Source organism: Mastacembelus armatus, chromosome 9 (genome assembly GCF_900324485.2).
Source record: "Mastacembelus armatus chromosome 9, fMasArm1.2, whole genome shotgun sequence".
Classification (NCBI taxonomy): domain Eukaryota; kingdom Metazoa; phylum Chordata; class Actinopteri; order Synbranchiformes; family Mastacembelidae; genus Mastacembelus; species Mastacembelus armatus.
The window spans coordinates 10,376,542-10,393,905 of record NC_046641.1 but is presented as its reverse complement, the minus strand read 5'-3'; the positions used below and the strand labels follow the sequence as shown (position 1 = coordinate 10,393,905).

General features: G+C 41.5%; 1 protein-coding gene across 3 annotated transcripts in view; it reads right to left on the bottom strand.

Moving 5' to 3' along the window:
* Positions 1 to 17,364, bottom strand: part of arb2a (ARB2 cotranscriptional regulator A) — a 140,654-nt gene that overhangs the window by 80,664 nt on the left and 42,626 nt on the right. For all 3 annotated transcript variants that reach the window (XM_026320916.2, XM_026320918.2, XM_026320917.2), the window contains exon 7: positions 2,425 to 2,643. In XM_026320916.2, coding sequence (XP_026176701.1) covers positions 2,425 to 2,643 — 219 coding nt within the window. The remainder of the gene's footprint in view (positions 1 to 2,424; positions 2,644 to 17,364) is intronic.

The following is a 17,364-nucleotide window of genomic DNA, read 5'->3' as shown; positions in this document are numbered from 1 at the left end:
CACACACAGAAATGTCAAAACCTAAGCTCTTTTTAACCTCATTTACTCTTTTGTCTTTTGATATATGTATGGCTTTGCATCTCTGCATCTGTGTTTATGTGTGCACAGAGGCAGAGCAGTGGAGAGTAAACCAAAGCAGGGTGAGCTGCAGGCGATAGAAGTGAAGTCACACAAACATCCTCCTGACCTCTGGATCAAAGGTCAAAATTCAGAGGGCACCAACATAAAGCTAACCTGCTCACTCAATCTTTATCCCAAGTCTTGCAATCCCTAAGTCTAAGGACAAGTGCATTTGGCTGGAAAAATCTAAACCTTCTACATGACCCTAATTTTTCTGGTTAATAAGGATAATATGGTGTTAGGCCCACTGCTGTAAGAAATATGATAGAAAGCAATGTTTGATCCTTTTTTCTAAGTTTTTAAATGTCATAGCACTGAATACCATACAGTTACGGAGTGATAAATCAATTATAGCCTAAACTAAACACCGGACTGGTGTGGTATTTGCCTCCGTTATTCATTATGCTGTCTGTCCCGACTTCCATCTAATGAAATTTTGAAAAGTCAACAGTTTAACAGAAAAATATTTCAGAGACACTACACTCTCAATTCAGTTGACCCTGTCGACCATGCAATATGCAGACATCGAGAAAGAAAGCAAAGTCCATTAATAAGTTGGGAATATTACTGCATAGCGTTACATACTTGTAGGATATGGACACACTGGTTTGGAATGTATTAACAATCTCACACTGCCGACATTATTGATTACAGCTGAGAGGAGGAGATGAATAAATAGAGAAAAAGAGAAATGGAGAAAAAGAAACACCATCAGGTGATATGAAAATTCTTTAAGTTTCAGCTACACGATGATATTAATACAACAATTAACAATTTTCACATGCATACACACAGATGTGGATGTACATACATATAACTGTTCCTGGGAGTCATGATCAGGACATAAGCTCTCCTACAAAAGTTTTACATTTTATTGTAAATCATTATTTGATGGAGCTAAAAATAAAACATAGAGAGCTGACTGCAGATGCAAATTAGGTTGACTACATTACTGTAGAAGACATGATGGACTGTATACCATAAGACCTTCATGTCAGATAATGTAAAGCCAGTTTATCATTGATCATGATGTTGAAGCCAGCGCACATGTATAGAAGTGTGATGGAGTAAGTAAGCACTGCAGCTAATTATCGTTTATTAGAGTGTGTGTAAAGGTACTGCCGGGGGGGGGGGGGGGAGAAAAAAAAAGCCTGTGCTGACAGCTCACACGCTACCCGCTAGTCCCACAGCAGCCCTAACTCTTGTCAGACACCAGAGACTGACGTCTTTCTCTCTCACACACACACACACACGAACACAGAAGCACAAACATCCACCCACACACTTGAACGTACATGCCACTATTGCCATCAACCAAAGTAAGACACAGCTAATCAATGAGGACGCTCTTATATAAAACCCTCCGATGGGAAGAACTACAGTTTCCTGTGCCCTTGATTTTTAAAATCTTAATGAATGTGAGTCTTTATTGTATAAAAGAAAAAAATGGCAGGACCATTGTGAAGTGGCAAATTGTGAATTTTGCTGGCAGGGTTGAAACAAAATCCATTTTTTAAAGAGAGCAACATTGTTTTCTTTTCTTATCGCTGCAACCATATCTGTTTTCACAACAGAAGTATATTTATGCAAAGGGCTGCTTTCTTTTGTTTGACCACATTTTAAACTGAGTGAGCTACTGTAGGTGCCTTGAGAAGTGTGCGTACGTGTGTGTGTGTGTGTGTCGTTAGGGGTTCACGGTCAGTGTAGCACAATAAAAATGTTGCAGTGTGTTTGCTGAGTGTGTCTTAGGGAGATAATAATCCCAGCGGTCAACAAGAGTGAAGGGCTAGAGCTGCACTGACCAGCTCTCCATCTGAGAGAGAAAAAGAGAGAGGGAAAGAGGGAGAGGAAGAGGAAGAGGGAGACAGTGAGGTAGCCATGTGGTTAACACTTGCTCACTGAGAGGCGACTGGAGCACGGCCAACCACTTCACACACAGGCTGACCACACAAGAGCCTCTCTTACTCCCTCTGCCTCCCATCCTCCCTCCATCCCTTGTTACCTAACATTTCCTTCCTTCGCTTCCTCAACCTAGCCACCTCCCACCTTCCTCCTCCCCGCACCTTCTTGCCTCTTTTGTCTCTTCCACTCTTACAAACTTGCCCAAATTCCTCCCTCCCATTTTCTCACCTAAGTCTCTTCCTCTACCTCCTCCCTTCCACCTCCCCCATCTTGTCTGTTTTTGATGAACATCTATCCTTCTGTCCCTCTGCCACGGTTCTCTAAACACTTCCTTCCTGCCTCCCTTTTCTGCCTCCACTCCCACTCTTCATTACTTCATCCCGCCGTCCTTCATCGACTTACCCGTATAGGGATCCGTTCTGTCTCTGCCTCCTTCTGTGGGTTACGGTACTTCTCATAAAATTCTCTTTTCTTCTTGCCCTCTTTATCGTCTTTACGCTCCCTCTTTTCAGCGGGCTCGTCCGAGGGTTCAGTAGGAGAGGGCAATGGAGTGGACTTGGCTGGCTTCTTCACCTCCAGGTAGTTCTCATTGGGGTTGAGCACCATCACACCGTAGCCCTCCTAAAAACACATAAAATAAATGTGTATTAGAGACATCATCATCAGATACTTTACAGTAGGGTGTTTGACATGATATCATATACATATCTTACACATTTATTTCTATATGAATATCTATTTCAGTGCACTGTAACAAATACTATTTGTGCAGACATTTTCATCAAATAGTGCTTTGTAATACAAATAAATTTAACCAGGTTGAGAAAAAAGGCAATGAAAAAAAAGTACAAAATAGAGGATGACTCTATATCTGTTGTATCTCATTAAAATAAATATATCTTCAGAGAACATGATAGACTTGTGTGCAAACATAGGTGTCTGACTTATAGAATAATTAATTTTTTATTACACCACCAATTGATATTTGATTAGAATACTCTTTTGTTGTTACTTTTGAAAATGTCTAAAGTTTCAAAGCTAAAATATAATTGTTTGACAGAACCATTTGTGTTGCTTACTTTACAACGTGAAAAAAAAATTAACTTTATAATTCCTACTAGGGAAGTTGATATAACACATGATAAGCTCTGCTACAATAAAGCTCAGAAATTTGTTCAGTCTAGGTTTTATACAGTGGCTCGTGATGTTTCCAAATGGTGCTCAGTTGTGGATATCTGAGTAAGTTGTACTGTAACAACACTTAAAAGACAGAGAATGTGAGATGACTTGGGAAAATGCAAATCCAGACTGAAAGAAATGGCAGAGAAAGAGACAGAGGAGAGAGTGCCACTGCAGGGACAAGTCTGAGAAGCAACTGGGGAATTGGAATTCAGCAACCGTGGCTTCAGTCGGTGAGTAGCATTTAGTGACTCCAAAGGCCACGTGTCACTTAATATCAAACCCAATCGATCCCACCATCATTCAACGGAAGACTTAGCCACAACTGCATATTTACGTGTGCATGTGTTTGTGCATATGTGACTTGAAACCTATACAGACAGCACTACAAATGGAAGTCTAAAATTTGTTTGAATTCTCACACGACAATGACATTTGAATTAATATTAATAATCAGCACACTACGTCAAAATGCCATAAAATTTGCAGAATGTTAAAAAGAAAAAAAAATGTAAGAGACAAATAATCCAAGTGGTTATAATGAAAGAATGACAGAAGGAAAATGTATTGTGGAGAAAAGGAAGTTTTCTTGTAGCCTTTAATGACTTCTTCAACTTTGAAGCCATTTTAATTAACTGTGTTTATTGTCCCAAGCACTCTGAAACTAAAGCAGGAAATAGATGGGATCCTGTTTCACTTTGGTTGTGCCTTTCACACACAACCCCATTGTGAATAAACATACACACACTAGAGTTCCAGCTTATGGTATATGCCTGTGTTTACACACACACACTCACACACATACACACTAAGGAATACGAAAGGTATCAGTGATGACAAAAAGACCTTTAGGAGATGTGAGAGTGACTTCAAAGAAGCTTAGCTTTCTCTGCAAATCGCCATCACACACACTTCTCAAGGCAACACATCTCCTCTTTCTTAATAAGTGTTAATGTGCTTGCCTACGGTTGATGCAGCATGTGTGTGTTTGTCCCTCTTGTGCCCACTGACATCAAACCTGCCACACACCCCTTCCCTTAGCACCTGTCGTGTGTTGACAACGACAAAATGACACTTTCTCACTTATTCAGATTATAAAATTAGTCTGATTCACACTCCCTTTCAAATTCAAACAAGGTTCTTCTTCCCTCACTGAACATATCCGTAATGTAAAACTTAGTATTAATATATATTAAGTTAAGAAAACACTTTGAGAAGAAAATTAGGCATCCCAAAGATTAATTATTATATTCGAAGTATATATTTTTAAAATATCAATATCACATCAGCTCCCAAAAAGCCACTGAAAATTTGACAAATGTACGGTGAAATCAATTTTACGTATTTTCTGCTGTTGAATAGTGCAGATAACAATGGGGTGAAGTTTTGCATTTTACTCCAAGGCACTGTAAATCTAATTTAGAAAGTGATTTATGACTTTAAAAAACTACAAGTTCATGTTATAGTTTATATGCAAATTCTAGGCTGATGATGTTTCTCCAAACCTGGATTTTTTTTTATTAGTTTGTGAGTGTATGGATGCATATGGACAGTAGAAAAAGAAACTGTGGAGAGGTACAGTAACAGATGAAGATCTCTTAGGGAGACTTAATTCAGCCATCGGGCATCACAGAGACGTTTGCACGCAAATGCAAAAGTTCAGACACAGAAGCGCACAATCAGACAGATGGATAGTCAGATGAAAAAGAAATAGGAGAGGGTAAGGAAAAAAGAAGAGAGAAGAGGACAGGAGAGAGGAAAACAGTGGGAAACGTAAACAAGTAATACAGATAGTAGATTGTAAATAGATTGTAAAATAATAAGACAAAGATAAATTGAGGATGAAGGAGAGACACAGATGTAGTCTCACCAGATCCACACCAGCTTTGTGCCACTGCCCACTGGTGGCAGCCTGATAAAATAACTGACAACACCAGTTCAATCTATGACAACAACCTCATAAAAATAAGATACAAATTAAAATCAGTAAATGATTCAATTCAAAACTGTTGAATAAAACATGGATGTAAAAGACTAAGTCATGACAAAAAGGGAAGTCCACAGATAACACATAACCCAAGCCAGAAAAGAGGGAAGAATAACAGAAACAACATGAAAAGCTTCATTTAGACACTTTCACACCACCTTGTTTATCCTGTGCCCAGCCCAGGCTCACAAAGCCAAAAGTTAATGGTTTAATAGAACAGGTACACCGATGCTAACCCTTAATCTTAAGTGCTCTTACCCTATCCCTTACTGGTCAATAATTCCTCCTGGCCTTAAGCATACTAATGCTAACCCCAAGTGGCCCAGTTCCTTAACTTTATCGCCCTTATGCTATGCCTTTCCTTTGGAGAAACTATGACACCTAACTGAGCTAACAGTGCTAACCCTTTCAGCTGTCCAGTCACCCAGAAGGACATTGCTATAAAGGCGACCACTGTTGCCGGCATACTTAGTCTGTAAGAGCAGGGCCGCTGAGTTCAACCCTATGTCGGAAACCATCATTTATTTGAACACTGAGAGGTCTGTGTTTGTGTCAGGACAACACTGTTCAATCTGTCCAGTCACTTCCTCCTCTTATTCTTCTCTCCATCAACCAAATCGACAATGAACGTGCCATTGGTGCACTGAGCACAACAAAGAAAATTTGCTGTTGACATATATTTAAAAATAATTTCAATTTCAACTCTATTGAAAAGACACTTTTTACCATTGTGATTACATTTTTCTCATAGAAAATGTCAAATACTTTAACCTGCTAATGCGTCTAACTATATATGCCCGAGCTATCTACATAAAAATAAAGAGCACAGTGTCAGTGCTGAACTAATTTCTCCCCCAGAGCTAATGTTCATCATTCGAATTTTTTTTTTTTTTTGTTTGTTTTTTGGGACAGCTAAATCTCATTGCCTCACCCTTCTAGACTTAGGTCATTCGGTCTTTGTGTTTCTAACCAACTGTCAAGAATCTCTCCCATACATACATACACACACACACACACACACACACACACACACACACACACACACGCACACATAAAAACACATGCAGACACACAGGATACACCTGCTAAATCTGATCTTTGTGTTGTGATGTGCTGTCTTACACAAATGCATATTGCAAACCTTGGGTCACCCTGCTTTTTGTGCCTCTAAATCTCTCTCTCACACATTGCTAACACTGGGTCACTTTGTCTTTGTCCTATACACGTACACACACACACATATACACACAAACACACACACACACACGCACACAGTCTCAAATAAAACAGATATACATGGTCCTCTAGCGTCGGGTCAGTTTTGTCTTTCTGCTGCAGTATGCAGGCTAAGTCTCTTCCCATGCCCTGTGGGTGCCCCTGTGCCACAACCACACTGAGTCCCTGCCCTGGGGCCAGCGGTCAAGAGGGTTGCCCCGACCTCCATCACCCTGCTCTGGACGCTCTTTAACGCTCCTTTGTCGGCCTGTCCTGCATCAGATAGCACAACAAAGGCTGCCGCTGCTACGGAAACCAGGGTTTGTCTTATGTGATGAAACCTTTCCTTCATCGTTGCCCCATCTCGCCGCATGCAGCTTTGTGAAGTCCTTTAAAAATCCACACTCCCTACAATCCACCAGGTACAAGTACAAAAGACATATATGGCACAAGCTGTAATACAAAGATCATAATATTAAACATCATATGTGTTTTATTATTACGGAATTGGAGTCATATTGTAATGTCTTAAAGCCTTAAAGGACAATGATGTCCCCCTCTTGATGGTCAAATTCGATGCTGTTTGTTCACAAGAACTTGGATGTAACAGATCATTATTCTCCTTTCCAGGTGCATTATTTAAAAAGAAAGCAGATAGTATGTGTGTGTGCGTGTGTGTATGTGTGTGCATGTGCCCATGTGAGAGAGTACACAAATGTGACAGTAAATAAGATGTCTCTTTAAGACAGCAGCACCTCTATTTTTCCAATGGCGTTGTAATGAAATGAAATGTGTCTAATGTGCAAGAGCAGGGAGAGAGGCGGCCAGAGTGAGAGGGTGTTTCATCTGTGCGTGTGGAGCTCAGCGAAGCTTTGATGTGAGAGCTCTCATGTAGTGAGCAGGGCTTTGGGCACAGGGAAAAGGACAGCACTTGACAGGTACAAAGCATGGCTGATAGCGGTCACGGGTGCATGCAGTGTGGAAAGTGGATGGTATGGCGGCATGGATTTGAGGTTGTATGGGTGGCTGTTTGCCGAATAAGAGCATATAAATGCTTTTCTTTGCATTGCACTTGTATTTTAAAGCATTTGTGCATCCATGAGCATGCATCTTACATCTCAAGAATCACTGTGCAATCTATAGGTCCGTTGAAATTGCCTCTCGGGCAGCTTGCGTTATTAGTTTTCTGTGGGGCGGCTGCTAAGATCAGGCAATGGGCGCTCCCTTTTCTCAACAGCCTTAGCTCTGCTTCCTTGTTTCACCAATACGCAGCTCCCGATTCGCTACTCAGGCTTGACTGACAAGGGGGAAAGGGTCACCCAGCATGGCAGACCCAATAAGAGGAGGAGGAGGGGAGAGATGTCTGCAGGCTACAGTCGGGTTTGAGATCTGAATGGGGCACAATGGATGACCAAGAAGAAAGGCTAAGTGGGGAAATAAGCTAGAGCAAAATGTTGGCATCATAATTTGTTGGCATTTCAGTTAATAGTGGCTGAAGTGGCATCATGCACAACTAAAAACCATTTACAGTATGGAGGAAGACAGGAAAAACACAGACTGAGGTATGGTGAAGTATATAAAGATGTATGAAGGAGCTGAGAGGGAAGGTAAATACTGTAATAAGTATACACTCCTGGTCTCCCTCTCCGTCAGGCCTGCCCTGCTGTGTGACCTTGTCTGTCTCCATCTCTACGTGAGCTTTTTTTTTTTTGCATGCAGGGCCCCTTTATCCATCGGAACCCCCTCTTTTCTCGCTTTCTCTCTCTTTTCCCACTCCCCTTCTCCCTGAGGCTGAGATACCACACAGATCGCACAGTACTGTCAGATTAAGTCACGGTGCCCCCTTTCTCATTTTAACACAGCACCAGCCTGAGACCCCCCATACCCACCAAACATCCAGCTATGTTTCTCTGAGAGCAGAAGAATGGGATAGTCTTTACTGTACCACAGGGGCTATGAAAAGACATGTGGGGATCTTAGGGATGATGTGAGAGGGGATGAGACGGAATTGTCATCAGTCTGTCAGCACAAAATCAATCATCCTCTTGATAGCGATACCCAGGGGACCATGAGAGCACTTGCAGAGAAACTGTAAATGTTACTAAATATTATCTTACAATTTTTTAAAAAGAGGACAGTAACTGTTAAAGTTGATGTAGAAAAATAACATGATGATGGGTTAAACTATATAAAAAAAAACATAGATTAAGACTAAAAAATACCTAAATAAAGTTTTTTTTCTCCTTAATTCCACATCCAGATATGTTTACGCAATCAACTGAACAGCCAACACAAATGTGTAAAAAGAAAAAGAAAGACTAACTGGAGCTTCATCTCCCTATCTGCCCTGTGAGTTAATTTTGAACAAATGGCCCACTGCATGAGTTTCTCCTCTCATAAAGAGTACATTTTAATTATGTTTCTCTAAATTCAACTTTACACTTCTAGTTCAAAGACTGTATTCAGTGTTTGCTCCCACTAATGTAGTCATACACTAATTTGGTAAAGTAAATAAGACCGTGGTAATGATTATTTTTTTCTTGATCTTAATGAGCACAAATAGTTTAGGTCAGAATAAGAGGCTAACCTTTGGAGCTAGTCAAGTAGTTGTGTCTGTAATAAGCAGCAGACTTTTTAACCTTGGCATGAATGTCTGGGCTCATTTGGATATTGTTTATATATGGAGCTGAATATTTATAAATGAGTTCAAAGTGGAGCAGTGGGGTGGAGGAAGTGAAGAGAATAGCACAGCTTCTGATCCCTGATGCCTCAGCTTCTTTTCATGCTCGCATTTACATTTCTTTCTCTCTGTTTCACTTTCTATTTCTTTCTTCCTGTCTTGCTACTCCCGACCTGTCTATTTTCAGCACCTTAGTGAAAGAATAGACATAAAGACACTCACACAGACACCACTGAGTAACTCACTCAGTACAATACCAAAGCCAGTTTATGTGTCACTTATTTACCATACTCGACATCTGTGAATCTGTGAATTTGTTCAGCCACTATTCATGCTCAGTGGTTGATCAAGCATCTGAGTGTCTGGACAAACACTGCTCATAAACACACAAACGCGCACTGACACACACAGAGTTCGGAGGCCTGCTTCATCTGCTCACGGCACGACACACACAGAGGGAGGTGTAGGGCTGGGGGTGGGGGTTGCTAGAATGGGGTGGATGTAGCATTAATCACCGTCCAGGTGGAAATTGTCAGTGCTATCGATTGTGCAAGTAAATGTTAGACAAGTCATTTGTCAACATTTTTTTTTTTTTTTTTTTTTTTTTACAAAAGACCTGCATGTCATTCGCAAAGATGCAACTTATAATGTAAACTCACCAACAGTGATATTTTAAAGCTGTCTCACTTCAACAAATATCTGAATGCTTCTGAAAAGTTCCTTTACATCTTTGTATTGCCAACTTTTTAAATAATTTTAGAAACTTGAAAAGAAGAATCAAAAACTAGAATATTCAAGTCATATAAAAACCAAGTTACTTGGGAAGACTGTCGAATTAGCTGCATAATAAACTAACAATATTTCCACTATACTTTAATATCAAAGTATCAAACATGTGCTTGCCATATCCACAGCAAAGGAAATGCAGCAAGCAGGAAGAGTCCTGAGCCCACAGAGGGAAAGCTATGGGGAAATAAATACAGGAGGCTTATTCTGATGCCGTTAGCATTTTGATTTATACATTCTATATTGTCTCCCCTAAGCATACACATGTATTTTTAATGAGGGCACAGAGAGATATAGATCATGGAATGATAGGTGCCTTCCTGCCCTCCTGCCTAACTATTTAATGTATAAATCAGGGAGAGAGGAGAGAAGCGAGACAAGGCAGAGAAGCTACAAAAAGAGGGAAGAGAGAAGGAGTGGAGGCGTCCCAGGAGCAACCCTGTCCTGAAGGCCACTAATATACACAGAAGGAAGGAAGGAAGGAAGACAAAGCCTAAGTTCAGTGAGTCTTGAAAGGAAAGAATATGATGCAAAACAAAAATAATTAAAGTGATGATGATTACAAAGAAGAATCCAGCTGCTCTTCAAAATTTTATTTCTAAAAGAGGTTGGAGAAAAATAAGGCATCTGACCTCGGTAATAAAATATCCACCTATGATGATCATGAATGTAACAATGGCACTAAATGACACCAAAAAGTGAGTGGTCCCTTGGAGGAAAGAAATTCTGCCACCTCTTAAAGAGTGCTGTCAATTAATGTTTTGACTTCACCATCTGGACAGGTAGTTAGTGTGTTAACACACATGAACACACACACAGTGGGTGCAATGCTCATAGCCATATGTACAGACTGAGCCAGCCAGGGTCAATGGTAGGGCGCACCTACAAACAACACTGCAACACTGAAGACACATGTATATACATGTACATGTATTTGTATTATTGTATTTTATTGTATTATTATTTGCGCATAACAGACAAGCACATATGTGTATTTCATGGTAAAGAATAAGAAATAAAGATTACATCTTCTGTGATTAGCATCTGTTTGCTAAAATGGGGATAAGTTCTCATTATAATTTAAAGACTAACTTACTTTGCTTTGGTATTGTGTATCATTTCATGTATATTTTTGTTAATAATGACAAAATAGATTAATGTATGCAAAGGAGCAGTATTCTCATTCCAAATTCAGGTTACTGCGATTCAGTTATGTTGAAAAAAAACGTGGTTGTGCAGCACTATGTGATATCTACCAGTGATCGGCACAGTGTTGGTGAATAATGAAACTTTGACGATGGATGCAGAGTATTAATCTTACCAAGCATCACAGGACCACTATGACCTCAAAGGGTCAAAGGTCAAAGAGGAGTCCCTTCACCCCTGCTATGTTATTGTGACCTAGGAGGGAGAGCCACAGAGAGAACTGGTGGTCCTGCCAATGCTGCTGATTGTTGCTATGTGAAGAGTGTGTGTGTGATTTTTCATGCTAAGTGTGACCTTGACGGGATGAAACTTGCTATAAGTGTAAAATATTAATTTCTATCTGCAGTGATATTGTACACTATGAGAGTAGCGGGCTACAGTCTTGCAAGTGGCAATAAATCTGACGGCCACAATATTAGCACATAACCATACTGTCACACACGCTTCAACGGTACAAGTGGAACTGGACATAGGTCCATGAGTCATAGGAGGTCGCCACAGCCAATCAGAAGTTGTGTTTGAAGTGTGAAGGGTAAACACTTGCCACTCCGTCCTGCCATTTACTCTGCTTATTTTCACAGGATGTAACCTAGAACAGAGGTGGTGGAGACTATAGTGTATCTGTGTGTGAGTAGGGATACACATGTATGTCTCTGTGTTCCAGGACATTTTCCATAGTGTCATTACCATATGGCTGGGTTTATACTTCACAGCACACACATGGAGCTACGCATGTATGTTGGAATCCCCTTCATCCTCTTGCCATACAGCTAAATACATGTGGAGAAATCCATGCTGTGGCAACTAAGGAAACCATGCATGGAGCAATAGACATTTTCCTATTAACCCAATGTAGCCTTCAAAAACGGTTGAAAGCAATTAACCATGGAGAGCGGCTGTAAAACACATCCTTTCTCTCTTCAGCTCTCTTTCACACACATGGACCAGCCCCCTCAACTCCACCACCACCACAATCCTTACTAGAAGCTCTTTCAAATCTATTACTTTTTTTAAGACCACCTGTTGTCTATTATTTTTACATACTGCTTTTCTCATAAATCATAACACTGGGTAATTAATCAAGCTGTCAAAACAGGGACCGAAGGTCACCTGGAGGGGTCGGAGGTGGTTGCAGGGCCGATGGAGGTCAGGGTCACACCGCATTCCTCATTATCAAGTTGGGATGGGAGAGGGGCCGGGCAAACAAAAGCGAAAGCAGATGGGGGAACTAGAAGAGACAGAGAGTGAGGGAGAAGGAGAAATTGACAAAGAAAAGTGAAAGAAGCTGTCAGCTGGCTACAGACAGGGGAGGTAATTCTGAGAAGGGAGACATCACATAAAGAGGTGGAAAAACGGAAGAGAAAAAAGAAATAGGCATGAAAAAAGAAACAAAAGAAATCTACAAGATGTTTCTACTGTATAGACTTGAAATTGGCTGCAGAGAGGAGAAAGAGAAAAGAAAGAGCTAGGGTGGAGTGGCTCCTTCGATGAGGAAATAGGGAATCAGCTGTGGAAGTATGATTGTTATCGTCCTCTCTTTCCTAGTGTATGTGTGCCTGTGTGTGTGTGGATGATGAGGTAGACTGATATCTCTCTCAGAGGAGAGTGTATCGGTGTCTCAGTGGGTTGAGTGCCAGTTCAGAGAGAAGACCACGGGCCTTGAGTGGCATGTCACTGACTCCACAATACACACTGCTGATTAGATCACACTGATTAGACTGGCACATATACAGTAACACACACACACACACAAATTCACAGTCTATTCTCAAGTTATTTCTGTAGACACCAATGGGCAAGTTTTCTTCGTTGGAAAAATATGAGACAGAAAATTTAAAAATTATCATAAAAGCCGTTTGATAGGATAATGTTTTCTCATGTCTCCCTGGCTTACTAAGTAATATAAAGCAATGTATGTTGCATGTCTAAATGTGTTGACAATCAAGTAAAGATAATAACCTCAATAAAAACACACACACACATAACAACATACTCAGTAGACTGGATGAATGACTGAGACAGACAATCAGTCTAGCAGAAAGGATAAAAAAAAAAAGGAACAATTTAAAAAGTGCAAATGCTACAGGAACTTCTTGTGCTATGTTGGCGTACCCCTCCCCAACACAGAGCATGAATTCTCAGGCGTGGCCTGCTCTATCAAAAGCATCACTCTTGAATGAGGCGCCGACCATCGCGCAAAATTAGCTGTCACCCTTTCCTCAAAATCTTTGTTAATCTTGTTTCCAGTGTTTGCGGATTTATCAGCACATGCATCAATGTCAGCTCCTTGGTTACTGAGCCGCACTACTTGGGAGAAGATATAATTAAAAATGTTTGGGGCATGGGGGGTGGGAGGGGAGGGCTGCTGAGGAGCGGGAGTGGTGAGGAAGATGAGGGTTTGGGGGGTGGGGGTGTCTGGGAGGAGGAAGGTGAAGTCTTCCTCTTCTCTCGTAGTTTCCCCTGGGAGCCTGTGGAACACAAAGCCAGTGATAACAGACAAACGGGCTGAGCCGCGCCTCTCTTCCTCTCCCTCTCTTGCTCACTCATTGGTATCATTCAGGTCAGCATGCGTTGCTATCTCTTTAATGACGCCAGTTCCACTGATCTGTCCGTGGTCGGGAAACTGGTCCCACTGTTAACAGCCGCTTGACACAGAGGAAAACATCAGCCAAATGCATCCCTCTAATGGTATCACTGCCTCAAATTGATGGACAAAAAAAGGGGTTTCACAAGTGGATGTTAAGGCTGAGAGGAAAGATAAGCAGAAACAATCATACAGTACAGAACATGAATCGACATCGTTTTAAAGTGCCACTTTCAAGAAATGAAGTCTGAAGATTCATTAATGACATGTTTAGTGTAACTGAAATTCTGTGATTAGTTTATACATATTCACTGACATGAACTAAAACACTGGCATCTGAATGACGCAGTAAATTACACTGTGCCACCGCAGCTTTATCTTTTCTACAGTCTGTTTGCAGCACATCTCTTAAAATGTTCAAAAACCATCACTGGCCCAATCCAGCATGTGTCAAGGGACAAGAGGCATCACGCATTAGAAATTCAACATCCAAATCTCCCCTGGTAACTCACCGGTAAAACACACAGCCAGCATGTGTATACACACACACATACAAAATGACACACACCCCTCTGGGAGTACAGTTGTGATACTGAGACATCCCGGAGAGCTGTGCCACATTACCAGCAGGTTTCAGGGCTGTGTGGACAGAACTCTGGCCACAGACATGACAGATCGGGAGACAGCTTGGGAGGATGACAGACACATGTTTAAAACATAGCGCATAAATGCAAACCTCTTACGAGATGACACCTACCTATTGTGGCCCTCTGTCTTTCTCCCAAAAGATTGGGGTGTCAAAGAATGCGACAATTGTGTGCCCTTGAGTGTGAATATCTATTACAGAAATTGTGCAAAAAATACTGTTTGTGTGAATCTACTGTGGCCAATATGGGTGTTCACATTTTGGCTTCCATGTGGCCATGCTAAAAGGACAATAATTAAATGTAGTATTTTTAGTGAGGCAAGAGGCTTATAATTTTGCATTTTTCCAAAATTTTGGTAAGAGCCGCCATTATAGTCAAAGTTCACACAAAGGTCTAGGATACAAGAATCCAGCTGTCCTAGGGCAGAGGCCTTTATCTGCCACGGTGAACAGGTGAACAGTAAGGTGGCCTAAACCTTAACCTTGCACCATGCCTGATACAACATGTCAGCACTGAGAACAGAGCTTTTTTATCCATGCACACATATTTTCTCCTTCTTCTTTCCTTCTCCAGCTCTTCTTCCTCCCTCTTTTTCTCCACCATCAAGACCTTTAAGTGCGGTCTGGCAGGTTTGGCTGGGAGGTCGCGTATTCCCCCTCTTCATTAGTGAGAAAATGGACTCTGGTAAACGCTTGTTAAAGCCCTTACCTACACTCCCCCAGTTAATGGGAGTGATCCATTTGTGTCCGTTTCTGCCTGACAAGGCTTTACTGGAAGATTAATAGTGCGGTGTCAGGCCACGGCCACCCTCTGTCCCGTTCTCATTTCCTTTCTTCTGGGACGCACACATGCAATAATGGAGCCCCGTCTTTTGTTGTAACACCATGATTAGCCAGGGAGAAAAAAAAGCACAGGAATGACAGAGTGAGAGAAAGAAGAGAGAAAAGAAGGAAAACAAAAGGAATATAGTAAAAAATGCTTTCCTTCTTGACATGGTACAAGCATAGACTTTAGGGTTGTGAATTACAGCCACTTGACAACAGTAGAGTGATATTAATTAATCTCCATGTGAGGTGAAGAGAGATATAATGAATCACTTAAGGATATTTCCTCTGTTTTAAAGGCTGGCTTTATCTTGGCATGATCCACAGAGAGGTCTTGACGATGGAATGTATGACAGAAAAAGAGACAGGGAAAGCGAACACCATGGGAGAAATAATAAGGACAGAAAAAAAAGAGACAGAGAGAGAAAGGAGCAGGGAGAAGTCCTTAAAGGGCCACCCAGGGTTTCGTCTATCACCCAGGCCCCCCCAACTATCCCTCTTCCTTTTGGGGATGACACTGTCAAGTGTTCTGTCCCTTCACTGGGTGAACAGGATAATCGTTCTTAATAATTACACAGACATTCCCGGGAAGTCTGTCCTATCCAGGAAAAGCAGTTCTTAAGATGAGAATCCCATGGTACAACAGGCCTGGAAATTTGCCACTTAAATATAGAATTAAAATCTAGACGGAACTGTTTATTTTGCTCTAGGTTTTTTCTTTGTGTTTTATCTCTGTGGGTCTTTTCTCTATAGTGATTTCTCTGATGGGCAGACCAACAATCTGGTAAACACACAAACAGACACAGACAGGCGACCTGCATTGCAACCCCCTCCTCGCTACATCACAGTCGATGCCAACGGAGAGCAGGGTGTTTCTCAAAGCAGAGTATGGGGGATTGGGGTTGGTGGTGTCTCATTAAATTCTTGGGATTGTCTAATTGTCTTTCGCGGACCTCCGAGAGACTAGTACATTATACTCATTGCAATTAACTAAACAAAAGAGCCAAGCCGCCCAAGCACTGGGGACAAGGCTGGCTAGGGGGAGCAGGCTGTCCAGCCGGGACCAGCACAACAAAACACAAACACACACCAAAAGAGAGTGCGGAAAAACACTAAAGAAGAAGAGAAAAGATATGAAGAACAGCAAAAAAATGAAGGCAGAATAAAAGGGTAGGTGAATGAGTGAGGACTCAGACAGATCTTGGGATTGGCCAGATGTCAAAGTCGGGTGGAAGGCTGGGGTGAGACAGGGTGAGGCGAAAAAGGAGGAGGGTGTCTGTGCTCATTTGAGACGCACCTTTGTGCTGGACCTGTCTTGTTTACTGCACTACAGCTTAGCAGTGCGAGGGTCCTATTCAGGGTCCAGGCCTTTCAGAAGGTACTGAAGGAGCCCTTAAGCCCACTTAACTACCATTTTCACACACTCTGCCTGCTCTCCTCTTTGTCCTTGCCTCCATTACATCAAACGCAGGAACAAAGGTGGGGAACAGAAACTGGGGCTGGCAGAATAGCACCCATCACAAATATTAATTTGAAAAGGTGTTGGAGAGTAGAATCTACTTTTATGCACAAGGACAACTTAGGATTTTTTTTCTCTACCTTATGGGGGGGCTGCAATGAGCTTGGTTTTCAGGCTAAAGGGGAGGCTGAGGACCTGCAGCACAATTATCCAAGAATAAGGGGCTTGAGACATGGCACACTGCTAAAGACAGAGCACACACAAGTACAGACACATGCATGCACACTGCCTATTAAATAAGCTCCAAACATCAGGCCTCATTCACTTGCCAGAGCTATTAGGCAGAGCAACAAACTCAAAGAACACACATGTGAAGAGCCCATGTGACTACAGCGGTTTGCATACAAAAACTCAGAAGCAACGTACTATTCTTCTCTGCAAAATATACACGATCTGAGCCGTTACAAAAACAAAACAGCAGAGATAAATAGAAAATAGTGGAGTAAGAAAAACAATAACAAAACGTCATTACTGAGATGTTTCAAATGGGGCTTTCATTTAGACACACTTGAGTGAAGCATATTTGCTGGCAAGTAAACAGGTTTGTAAAACTGACCTTGAATTGACTGGTGGAAAGATAATTGTCTGAACCAGAGGTAATCCACAGTCCAACGCTCTTATTGGTATTAGCTCAGAAACACACACAAGCAGCACACACACACATACACACATTCCCACAGGTGGAAAGTGCATGCATTTTGTCTGGAATGCTGTT